The 13,013-nt window shown below is 40.8% G+C and overlaps 1 protein-coding gene across 1 annotated transcript in view; it reads right to left on the reverse strand.

Annotated features, from left to right (window-relative positions):
* The window catches only part of LOC311020716 (VPS10 domain-containing receptor SorCS1-like), a gene marked incomplete at its 5' end in the record, with an annotated part of 39,315 nt that extends 26,812 nt beyond the window's left edge, over window positions 1–12,503 (reverse strand). Inside the window, 2 exons of the mRNA XM_084020924.1 lie at window positions 200–267; window positions 11,811–12,503. Coding sequence (XP_083877050.1) covers window positions 200–267; window positions 11,811–12,503 — 761 coding nt within the window. The remainder of the gene's footprint in view (window positions 1–199; window positions 268–11,810) is intronic.
* Window positions 12,504–13,013: the final 510 nt, after the last annotated feature.

The raw sequence follows: 13,013 nt of genomic DNA on the forward strand, positions 1-13,013 counted from the left end.
GTCGCATTGTTTTCAAATTGTCATTTGATAAATTGTTGTTATAAAAAATATTCACTATATAAAGAAATATATATTTCTTTTGTCTGCCAGAAAGTCAGTCCCAGACAAAGAGATGTGCTGTTATGCAGAAAGTGCTATAAACATCAGTCACAGATGTAACTTTTTTTTTTAACAATCAGTTTGAAATGAAAGACCTTACCTCCATAAAGAACTTTCTGTTACTCTGCCGGAGTTGAAGTCATAGTACTTTGTCAACATGAGGATCACCTACAAAACAGATTAAACGGATTACTAGCTTGGAAGGAGTGGTGCCATCAGGTTTGGGAACAGCAGAGAAACAAAGGAGCCCAACCATCCATGCACATGTCACCCCTTCTGTTGTTTGATGCTATAAACTTTGTGTATATACTCTGAGAAAAAGCTGACCACATATGTATTCTATAATGGCTAAGACCCAGTAGACTAGCAGCAAATGCTACCGCTGGTAACCTATGACTAAATGAATAAATAATATAATTCATTCCAGGCACAGAGAGACAGACCTCGTAAATATCATGGACATCTTTTTTTTGAAGAGGATCATAAAAAGTCACAGTCGTATGAGGTTTACAATAAACAGGTCTTCACTTGATATACATCAAAAAGCTGCAAATGCTCCAGATATTAATGAATGGTTCACCGTTTCTATTTACATCTGTTTATTTTTCCCTCAGCAAATAGCAGAACCTTAATCAAAGCCTGTGTTTGTGAAATGAATAACATAAAGTCATGTTTATTTACATTTTACTCAAATTTAACTTTGGTTTCCTTTTTTCCTCAATGAGGCAATAATAGGATGAAAAACTGCCAATATTATAACGATAACTTCCGTCCGAAAGAATGCATCGGTTCTTAATGCCGTTGCATAAAATCTCAAAGGTCCGATACACAAAAACAGTTGTTCACATCGTGCCCTTCAGCCTCTACACGGAATGTGTAGTTACGTGCTATCGTAAAATCTGCAGATCCTATAGCTCCCTGGGGAAGTCTCTCTGGGCATCTTTTCATAGCTATCCTCTAATTATGGAGTGTTATGGGTGTTTGGGGTAACATTCTGTATAACGAGTAAGAACTCCATCATACAAACAAGAAAATTTGAACTTTTAAAAACCCTGCTTGCATAGTTTGTGCAAATTGCAGCCTTTCTCTAGGCTTTCACTCATGTCACACAAGTCAATTGTCCTCGCTAAATAAAAGCCTGACGCTTCTTGAGACTAACTGACAAACACACAGATGAGGCAAGTCCGTGCCTTAGAATCGACTCCAGCTTTTAGCTGTAAAATCAATTTGAGAAAATATTTTTTTAAAGCTAAGTTAGTCAATGCCATCTGTCTGGCAATATACTTAACTAGCGAAACAGAACAAAACAGTAACGGTAACTCTGTTTTATAAATTTAAAACATTTTTCTAGAAGTAGTCCCAGAGTCGATGACAACATATTTCAATGTTTTGTCCAACCACAAGACAAGGCAAACACAATTAAAATGATTTAAAACCCAGAAAAACATCAAATGCTCACAAATGAGAAGCTGAAAACAGACATGTTTTATATTTCCTTTAGAAATTACTTATCATTCAAATGATTAAATGATTAAAACATGCTGATTAATTCCATGTTGATTATCCTGAAATGTCTTACGTGTCCTGCATATTAATCATTTTGCTCTTTTATGTTTTCTATCATAAAGATGATATCTTACATTTTTGTATTGTGATAAGAAGTCATGTATGACACGTTTATAACTTCTTCAATAGATTTTAACTGCACAGTCTCTGTGCTTTCCCAATTATTGCCCCGAAAAAGCTGAATAAGAAAACTCCGACTCCATTACTTTGTGCTGAATGTATGAAATCCTTTATATGAGCCCGAGTTCGGCGATAATCCATGTAGCTTGTTATAACTATGGTACCAATTGTCCAGACTGGGTTGCAGAGATTTATAGTCTTCCGATAAAATGGCCTTTATACCTTCCAAAAGTCATACCCTCATGGACACTGTCATATGCAATAAAACAACCTGCAGCGGCAGTCTGAAAATTAGGAGAAAATATATGCCCCCATTCTGTATGGCAATTAACTTTATGCATTTGCTTGGGAAGGATCCAGGATTACAGTCAGATGTAATTTGCATCCAACTATGCCTGTTGGAAAAGTTTCCTGTGTTCTGGGGGATGTTGAAAGTAAAAGGTGAAGCCCGATGGCTGCAGTTAACGCATCAATACGGCGATACGATATTCACTTTGTAGAAATTTCCGCCTGAAACAGGTGTTTGAAGTTCAACTCATCACATAAGCCTTAAAATTGCTTTTTGAAATCACCGGACGAAGGCTACTTCTTTTAATAATTACACCACACATGGATTATGGCGGAATTTACACTCTTTGAAATATGAATGCCATATGTATTAGGAAATCTTTCCCCTTTGAATTTCAACAAAGTTGTCACATTTGATTCCAGCTACCGTGTAGTTCACAGCCCATTAGGCTGCAGTGGCACCAACATATCTCCAAACTGGATTACTTGACATCCAAGAGCAAGCAAATTGATTTTTTACCCTCTAATCCTTTGTAAATCTTAAAGCTTGGAGGTAAATGGACTGGGATGAATTTGATCATTATGTAGGAATGAATGGAGGCTTAATGGTGACTTAAGGGGGCTTAGGGTGAAGAGATTACTGAATGAAGGTGTTGTGTGAAGAGGAGAAGGGATGGGGTATGAAGAAGGCAGAAGGGGGATTCTGTTATTGAAGGGTGAACACCTGAGACGAATGAAAGAAAGCACATTACCATGCATTCCTCCTCTCACCAAGCCGTTGATCCAGCCTCTTCAGCTATTGGAATTAAGTTGCCTCATCAATAAAACTGTCATCATATTTAGCCAACGCAATTAAACAGATGGATGATTCCATAAAAGCAATTGTTACAGGAACTACTGACTGGAATATTAATAATCAAGACAAATATGACATATCAAAAGCTAGTTACGTGTCTGAGGTCCCTGCCTTTTGTCCAAATGCATGATGGGATAGGCTCCAGGCCGCTGTACAGGAATAAATGTAAAACATACAGCAACAAATACAAACAGAAAATGATCGTTATGGAACCGAAAGATAACTTAAATAAATCTAGGAACACATCATCTACATTATCAGTTAAATTGCAGCAATAATTTAGGAAAATAAAAGTATGGTATAAACGAGTAGGTGATGATCTAGCTATCTCGCTCTTTTATCATCTGGCCGGTAGTCGATCCAGCATTTGAGTGCTCGGAGGTATTTCCGATACTGCTATCGCCATCAGAACTCTATAATTGTATCTAGCATTAAAGTCGCAGGGTGATAAAACCCCAACGATGAATTAAAAGATGCCAAAACTCTTCATTAAATTATCTGTAGGTTCATCACTATGCAAGTGGTCATGTGCTCCATTGTTTATAGAAGTAAAGTTGCTTCCTGCAGCTTTACTTATAAAGCTTTGAACTTCACATTTTCATAGGACAGAGAAGACTTAATCTAATGCTGGCATTCAAAGGTTATGATAACTAGAGACGTTAAATGTCAGCACTAAGACAAGCTAATTGGGAGGTGAAGGGTGGGAACACCTGCCTGCAAGATACTAACACCACAGAAGTGTCAACAATGTGTCAACAGACGCCTTCCGAGGGATAAAAAAAGACAACTTACAGAGCAAATTCACAGGCCCCTGGGGGCCTGTATAGCATAAAGTATGAATATTGATTTGATAAAATCACCACATTAAACAGCATAATTTAACATCTTGAACAAAGAAAGAATTGTCTATTCCCATTACAGTGTTTATGACCCGGCGACTCACTCCGCAGCAACAGAAGCCTGCAGGGAAGCACACCCTTGTATACTTCTATACCACCTCGGTGAGACACATAATGTACAGAGGCTTTTGTCTGTCACTTCAAATCCTACCAGTTAATTAACAAAGGCAACATTTCCTCGTAGACCAGATGTTGTGCTGAAGCTAGGTTGTTTGAAGTCAGAGCTGTTGGCTCTCACATGGATAGCAGGTCACTGCAATCATGAATAATAAAACGACTTCACAATAACACTTTGCACACACACAAAAAAGCGATTGGCGTCCTAATAAAGCCTGATACACAAATACAGTGAGGGATGACATCACAGTGAATAAAATATATTCTGTCATTGCTTTAATCACTTGAAGGGCGTTTTTTTAAAAACGCGATTCTCGAAGCGATGAAGTTCAGCTGCGATGTGACTGACGGCAACACACTGTTACCTTGGCAGGCGGTAATAACATTGATCTGTGAACATCAAATAGCCAGCCTTTTAAATTAATAGAGACCAGATTCTCCGTGTTACAGCTCCCGCTTTCAAGCAGAAAGGAAATTGCCCGACTCGCGCTGAGACAACGGCCCTCGTGTGGAAGTCGCGGCTCGGTTGACGAGTCATCTGAAACGGCTTTCCTTCAGGCTTCAAAGCGTCGCATCATTCGCTTCTTCACCATGAATGAAAGTCAAGGCTAGTTCAGCAGCTAGGCTACAGCGGCCTGCTGAGCTCGGAAGCTTCAGTGTGCAAGAAGGAGGGAGTCTGATCAATGCAACATTAGGAAGTAAGAGGGTGGCTTTTCCAACCCAACCGAAAAAGTTACATGTTTTTTTACATTTGAATCTTCAACACTCCGTTTGAAAGTGCCGAGTGCAATGGTAGAAGATTGGTCGCATGTTGACAAACTAAAAGCTCCCCAGACTATTTAATAAATTACATTTTCTCTGACATGAATAAAGTAAAACACCCGATTAGATACATATGCCCGGTAAGGATTTCTCTCAACCATATGCCTCCTTAGGCTCACCAACAGTGTTTGAAAACTCCTGCGTTTGCATATAAATCCCCAAAAAGGAAACTTCAGTGAATAAATCAAAGTTAGGGGTTGGATTTGAGGCTCTTCATGCAGCAGCCAGATGGTGTAACTCATACTGTATGAATGAGTGGTGCAGGTGGCCACTGTAAAATGAAAGAGTTCTGAAACACAAAATGAGGTGGCGACAGACCGATGGCCAAAAACACTATATTTACCACAATATTTCTCACTCGTAGATGAAGAAGTGAGGCACTGACTATAAGTTTGGATCTAAACACACCAACTATCCGAGGACTTAAATGTATTATAGCTGTATTTATTGAAATGTATATCAAAGGATAAAGCTATAAGTTTAATTTGAAAAACAGTGAAGCAGTGAAAACAGGCAGAGCACATTAAGAAAAAATATGGACCTGCCAAAAATGAGCTTGGTTTAACAACACACAAAGACTAAATAAATAATAATATCACAAATCAACTTTATCCTTTGGATTGTTATGTGATTTCTGCTCTTTTAGCCAGAGAGATGAAGAAGGAAAGAAACCAGAACGATGAATTCCACATACTGGAATTTGTGAGGGAACATAAATGTTTTTTTTTTTTTTGTTTTTGTTGCATCATGGGGTTACAATTCTTAACAATATGCATTTAATGAATTTATGTATGTTTCTTTAGTGGAATGCGTGATGCTCGCTCCCTGTAAAAAAAAAAAAAGGCCATAGCAACCCTGCCCCCTCAGCAGGCTGTCCATCACAGCCGCCCAGGAGAGACGGGAGCTGCTGGGCGTCCATATTGACAGCACGGGGTTGTTTGAGCATGTCGACGGGCTATATGCAGCAAACTACATGCATCGCAGTGTCCGCAACAGGCCTGTTGATGGTACGCTGAGGAGACACAATCAATGCGGGGGAGATTAAATGGTGGAAACGTGTTTAGGACTAAACTGAACTTAATTGGTGTTCGTATTAAGTCTCCCATTCCTCCCCCTTTGGTACAACATGGACAGCCAGGGCTGAACAGGTATGATTGCTGACTAAATGGACCCATCTTAAAGAAAATAGATGTTGCCGTAGTATGGCAAGCTTAGTAGTAAATTTCTTTTAAATAATTTAATTATAAATGTAAATGAAAACCGTATACTGTGTGTATGAAACAGATAAATATCTAAATACATATATATATGTGTGTCTTGCAGGTGCTGTTATTTGAGAAGTAATAAATATGGTTATAATCATATTACTAACTCAAAGAGAAACTAAAGAGCTACGAATCAAATAGAATATTTATAAATGTGGTTTAGAATTTGGGGTTGGTGTATTCAGTTGCAGAATTTTATGCCATACTGCACACTGACTGCAGAACATACTATGGTGCAGCTATTTTAGTTACTTTTTAGTTGTGTTGTTTTTGTCAACCTCTTCCTCTCCACAATAGAGCCCTTTTTATCTTTTTTTAAGGAGGGGCAGGGGATCTTTAGGGGGAATCAGATCAACAGCAGCTGCCACATAAAAGTGGCTCAGCAGTGTCTAGTGTCAGTGTCTTGTCATTAATCAGAAATCAAAATTGTTAAAAGTGATTCAAAACCCCTCCAAAATACCACATTACCACACCATGACCTTGAGGAACACCATGGAACAATCCAGGCTGTGATTTGGGTTCTGTGATTGGATTGAAGAACTTCTGTCTCAGCTTTTCAGTCATACACAATTTATGGAATTCCAAGACTGTTTAGGGGTCCTTTTTAGGCAAAAATTAAGACAAACCAAAATAATTTGATGAGTTTTATTGTGTTTCAGTCGAGATTGAATGTGCAATTTGATGATCAGGGAGGTTAAAATTACTGTTGTCTTAATGGAGTCTGATGGAAATTATAATAATTGTCCAAATCCATGTTGATTTTAATTGTAATAAATGAACTTCAGCAGCCTGTCATTTAGCATCCCACCGCAAAAGGGTGCTGAAACAAGCATGTCCACCAGGGTGCCATCTTTCCGTCAATCCAATTGGAGGAGGAGCTAATGAATACCTGTGGCTACTGCAGAGTCATTTATCCCGGGAATAAAAGACGAGTATAACCTCTATAGCACTCCGATCATAGCACTGTTGCTCTTAAGGTATGTTTTGCTGAACAGCTACTTTACTCAGACTAGGATCTAACCCTTGTTCTATTTTTAGCTCTTACTTTATCGGCAATAATATGTTGTGGTTTCTTTGTTTCCTTCTTTTGACAAATGTACTTATTGTAAGACGCTTTGGACAAAAGCGTCTGCGAAATGACCTAAATGTAAATGTAACCTTTGCCAATAAAGACAAAAGCCAGATGGCAACGGGTGTTAGTGGGCTTTTTGCCCAGTAGCACCAACATGTTGAATTTCATGGACTTTTTCATAAGAATGCGTAGTTACATAAACAGGTCAATTATTAAAGTAGAATAAGACAGATGTTTGCACTGACTGACAGCAGATACATCTGCAAAGATCAGATACCTTGGTATTAAAAGTTGAACTGGAGAATGCCACCGAATACAGTATTTTATTCACCGTTCAGTCAGCGAGTCACAGAAGGGAGAAGAAGAAATGGGATGAACAAGTGCGTACCTGGCACGTCATCTGAAGAGGCAGATGAGGAGAAGTCTCACACCTGACTATCAAGCAAAAAGGTGATGAAAAAGTGGATATCATCCGCTATAAAATGGAGGAGCTGAAATGCAACAAAAGCATGAGCAGCGCATGAACATTAAATGACTGTAAGATGGTGGAGGCATTTCAAGAATTGAGAAGCTGCTCCTCGGGGTTGCTCAAGGCGGAGAAAAAGGCTATCGTTTGCCATTTTTGCCAAAAATTGAGAAACTCAACAAACGCTCCAGACACCAAAGTTTTTCAGAACGCAGAAGCAGCCATTCAGTAGAGAATTATGAGGCTCCCTTTTGCCAAGAACTGGAGAAAAAGTCACTCTGACTAAATGCCTTAAATACTGAAGAGCAGGCTTAACCTCGAGGGCAGTGATAACTAGACACAGACTATCCATCAATATGTTCATTATTTCAGGACGAAAACTCCCAAGAAATGTCCTGGATTGCTGTTGAGATCTCCATCGTCCCCAATGTGGAGGAAGAAGAAGAATAAGAAGAAAAATGAGAGGAAGACAGTGTCCAATTCAAACTGCTTCTGGACATAATTAGGAAATAAGTACCTTTTTATTTTGTTATCTATTACTTCTGATATCGAATAACTAATACAGTCTGCTCCCTGTATGTCTTCTGGGGAGAATTTTAAGTGATTAACATTATGCATGTAGCATTTAAAAAAGCTGGATAGACTGGAAACAAAACAGGACAGATGTGCTCAAGGTCATGGGGGGCTGGAGCCTATCCCAGCATGCACTGGGCAACACCCAAAACAGTTTGACAGTCTCAGACAGCTAACACAGAATGACAAACACATTCACAGCTACAGGCAATTTAGACCTTCTGATTCACCTTCCTTGCATGTGGACGAACCGCGAGGATAAACTAGAGCACCGGGAAAAAAATATCTTTGACATCAAACCAATTAAAGCCAACACCTCCTTTAACATGAATTCAAATTCATTTAAACTAGAATACTTAATATTTTTCTGTTGATTGTAGAAACATATGTGTCTTTGCTATGTATTACTTCCGCATAAACCTGCCTGCACAATCATTAGATGTTTGCACGGGAGTGTTTTTAATACCACTTTTAATGAAAAAGATTGTGTTTGGGAACATCGGTGGGAGCTTAAGCCCCAAATATTTGGAGCAGAAGTGTACAAATGCGAGTTGGTGTTCTTCACAAAGCAGACTGTCAAAGTAAACACAGGTCTCTAAACTGTGTGTGTGTGTGTGTGTGTGTGTGTGTGTGTGTGTGTGTGTGTGTGTGTGTGTGTGTGTGTGTGTGTGTTTGTGTGTGTTTGTGTGTGTGTGTGTGTGTGTGTGTGTGTGTGTGTGTGTGTGTGTGTGTGTGTGTGTGTGTGTGTGTTTGTGTGTGTGTGCGTGCGTGTGTGTGCACAGGGGGGATGACGTCAGCTGAGTGACTCATATCGTCAGTGGGAAGAGTAGAGGAGAAATGGCAGAGGTGCAATAAGTGAGCCGATGTCTTGTGAGTTATAGTATTAAGTAGACTACATTTCAATTCACCATGATTGTTTCATTTTATTTTAGAAACCTCATGAGGTCCGGGCCGAGCCCAGCATATGACTGGATAAATGAGACTGGGGTCAAACTGCACAAGTTCTGAGAGAGTTTGTAAACAGATATTTTGATGTAGTTTGGTCGTTTTAAATGTGCCCGTTCACCGTGGAGGAATGCAAGAAAAACAACGTTTTCTTCTGGAACTCAAGGTAACACAGGATGTGGTGAAAGATGCTTTTGGCTGACTTCTAATAAAGGTCTGTTTGAGTTTGAATTTTTGAATCGACTGAGTGAATTATGACTCTGCTGTACCAGCTCCTCTAGATAAACCATTCAAGGCCAGGGCAGCAGGGATGCTACTTCAGAATAAAGCCACTTTCTGAAGAAAGCAAATATTCTAGAAATACTGTAAGCTTCATATTTGAAATATGTCTATTGCAGTTGTAATCAAACATTTAAGGTGTGCTGGTAAATGCACTTCACCTGGTTAAATTCAGAGAGAGTACTTTTGGTATTGAAACGCATGTGACATATTACAATATCCCAAATCAAAATCAAAATCTAGTCTAATCACAATATCGACAGCATATCAATATTTTTCCCAGCCCTTTGAGCAGCAATGAACTGAGCACTCTTACATTTTCATCGGTTTTCATGTTGATTACAAAGCCGAAACGACACTGCAGCTTATCAAACCGGGATAATTGGCCAAATGATAAAAGAACAGTAACATCCAACAACTAGGCTTCAGCAGCAAACGACTTGGACAGGAAAAACTGGATATCAAAGTCAATAACAAGCTCAGACAATGTGTCTCACTAACTGTATGCTCACATTGGCTGATGTTCTGTAGAATTAAACCAATTTCCAGATTCCACAATTCGCAGCAAACAAACGAGAGCTGCACTGTTATAGATAACTAAGAAATGTCTGAAATGTCTGTGATTTCATGCAGTCAACATGTGGGGGATAGAAAAACGGAAATTGGCCACTTTTGAAATAGATTAGTACTTTAAATAGATTTCTAATGAGCAAATCGACTGGGAAATGCGCACGCTTCCTTGGTGACCACCTGGCCAGCACCCACACAGACAGAGGGTGTGGCACGTTGCCGAACGCTCACAGACATTATTACATTGTTGGATGAGACTGTGTGATTGGGGGAGATATTTCTCAAAGCAGGACTAGAAAGTTCCTCGTGTACCTGTGAAAAGAATGATGCCAGAACCTGGAGATAATGTTGCTAATTGGAAACAGAATGTTCCCAAATACTTTGATGGATAATACTTGATAATAATGTAGCATGACTTGCTGATCTTTAAAGTGAGGAGATTGACTCTCGTATCTGGACACTAAAAATGAAGCTAAAGGTAGCATGATGATTAGCTTATAGCTTAGCATAACAAAGTTGGGGATATAGTTGTCTCTGTGGACATAACGATGGGAGGAATTCGATTTGATCGTTCAAAGGATTCACTCACGACCTTCTCTCGCTCTGTGCAGATGGATTGATGGACGTCATGACATCATTGGTTGAAATTTATTGGTTGAAATTCGTCATATTTTGTAAAAAAGGGATGGATTTTGGTATAAAACTACAAAGAAATAGATGTAATATATTCCTAAAAAAAGTTCTGCATTTCAAATGTGATATATTATTCATAAAGCATTACAGAAGTTGAAGGTTTTAAAATGTATCAGGTTCCGTTCTGGTGGGCTGCATTCTGAGCCTCTGACTGCAGCTTTCTTATAACTGGGTTGGTCTTTCTGAATATGTTTAATACATGACTGGGACTCATCAGTCTCCATACTTCCCTTGGATGATATCATCATAACTTCAATTTACACAAGCAAGACATTAATAATTTTACCTCAGCTCTGGGCCTAAGGAGATGCACCATCCAAGAGCCTTGGATCTCTGGTCCACCCCCCCCCCCCCCCCCCCTTGATAGTGTGATAGATGCTTTAGTATTAAATCACACCTCTAAATCAGCTTCTTTCATCTCAGAAATATTGCCAGGGTGCGATTTTAGCCAGCAAGTTGTCAAAAAAAAACAATTCATGCTTACATCTCAATCAGGCTAGAGTTCCACAATTTCCATGGCCTGACTGAAGGGTCTATTTAGGGATGACAAATAATTCAAACTCCGCTACTTGACTACTAATCAAAACAAGACAAAGAGAGCACGTTTCACTTTTGCCCTTATATTTTCAGCGAGCTGCTTTGCTTAACCTTCAGTCGCATCACCCAACCATCTATTTTGGAGCAAGGCGGGCTAAGACTCCAGCAAGAAGTCAGGTGCGTAGAAAAAAAAGGTGAATTGATCTCTCATGGAAAATATGCCTGCAGCTAAAATCTGTGAAGGAAAAAGACAACCCAACTCAGAAGTATTATTTGAACTTATTTGCTAATAATCCTAGAGTGTGTGTGTGTGTGTGTGTGTGTGTGTGTGTGTGTGTGTGTGTGTGTGTGTGTGTGTGTGTGTTTGAGAGAGAGAGAGAGAGAGAGAGAGAGAGAGAGAGAGAGAGAGAGAGAGAGAGAGAATGAAACAAGGGAGGACTGATTGCCACAAACTCTGCAACCTCTCAGCAGACACATTTTTAAACTCTCTCCCATCTTCGACCATGTTCGGCCATTATCAATGCAAACGAATGTTTTAAGTGCTTCAAACGACCACGCCACCTTTGTGAGTGAATGCTGACCACACTGCGTCAAAAGAGAGGGCCATGCGTAAATCTTTTTTTTTTGCACAAAAACTACTCACGCTGCTGTTGTGTCCGGACCAGTGCACCATCGCCTGGTTATGTGCCGTGTCCCCGGCGAGCGCGAATGTCGAACTCGTGAGCTCGAACCCCTCCTGATCCGAAAACGACGCGTCCTCGTCGCCCTCCTCGACTCTGAATCCGGACCAGGTCTCCGCGCTCCTCGCACCGCGCGTTCGTCTCCAACCGGCCACGTCCGTATCCCGGTCCAGCGCCACGTCGACCCGCGTCCCGTTTTCAACGTTGTTAGTTGTTCCCTCGCCATGTTCGGTCACTTCAGAAGTGGCAGCCGCGGCCGAAGCACTTCCAGGAAACACTTCGCGGCGAGAAAGTTTCTCACGAGCTTCCTTCTGGAGAGAGCTCGCGCCGTTCTCCTCTAACCGCGTCCGCACTTTGGACGAACTTTCTTCGCTCGCGGTTAATTCTGCGTCGTCGTGCTTGAAGTCCCCGTCGGCGGCGGATTCGACGCCCGGTGGTCCCGCCGTAAATCCAACAAATCCCTCAGCCGGCGCCTCGCCAAGACGAGTCAAATCCAGCTCCGAGAGTTCCCGGGGCACGGCGGCAAAACGCGGCAGCTGGCACGAGGGGATGCATCTCAGCTCCACTGTTGTTCCGCTCGGGATGGAAGTTAGGGTGAAGAGCCAAATCCACTCGGAGAAAACGAGAAAAAGGCAGTGGCCGAGACGCGTCTCCATCATACGTTAATTCCGACTTCGGGCGGTGTTAAAAACATATCATTGTCACTCTCGAGCGTCGGTCTGTCATCACCTGGTAAAGTCCGCGAATGCACTGTGGGGAGGTGCGGCGGTGGCGCGCGGACAAGTGTTCCCAAGTAGTGATGCAAACGATGCGCGAGAGGAGGAGCTGGAGGCTGAATGCTGGACGAGAGGGGGGCCATACCCCCGCATCCCCATCTCAACCTGGATGAAAAAAAACAAACACACAGAAAAAACCCCAGAAACTGGGCGTACTCTTTATTAAGTTAGATTTCTGTAGAGGGTTCTTTTTATTCTGTTTTTGACCATCAGTGTGTCGGATAGGCTGCTCTTCCAAATATTTAACTGCATCCCCATCCTATAGGTAATTATGTGGGGATGTTCGGGCCTTTGTGGAAGATACAATGGGGCTTTTTGTGTTTCCCATTAGCAAATGCCCAGGTTATCAATTAACAAGATTGCCTGCATTCCCGGTCAATTATGTTATGC

This window comes from Eutrigla gurnardus, assembly GCF_963514095.1.
Source record: "Eutrigla gurnardus genome assembly, chromosome: 11".
Classification (NCBI taxonomy): Eukaryota; Metazoa; Chordata; class Actinopteri; order Perciformes; family Triglidae; genus Eutrigla; species Eutrigla gurnardus.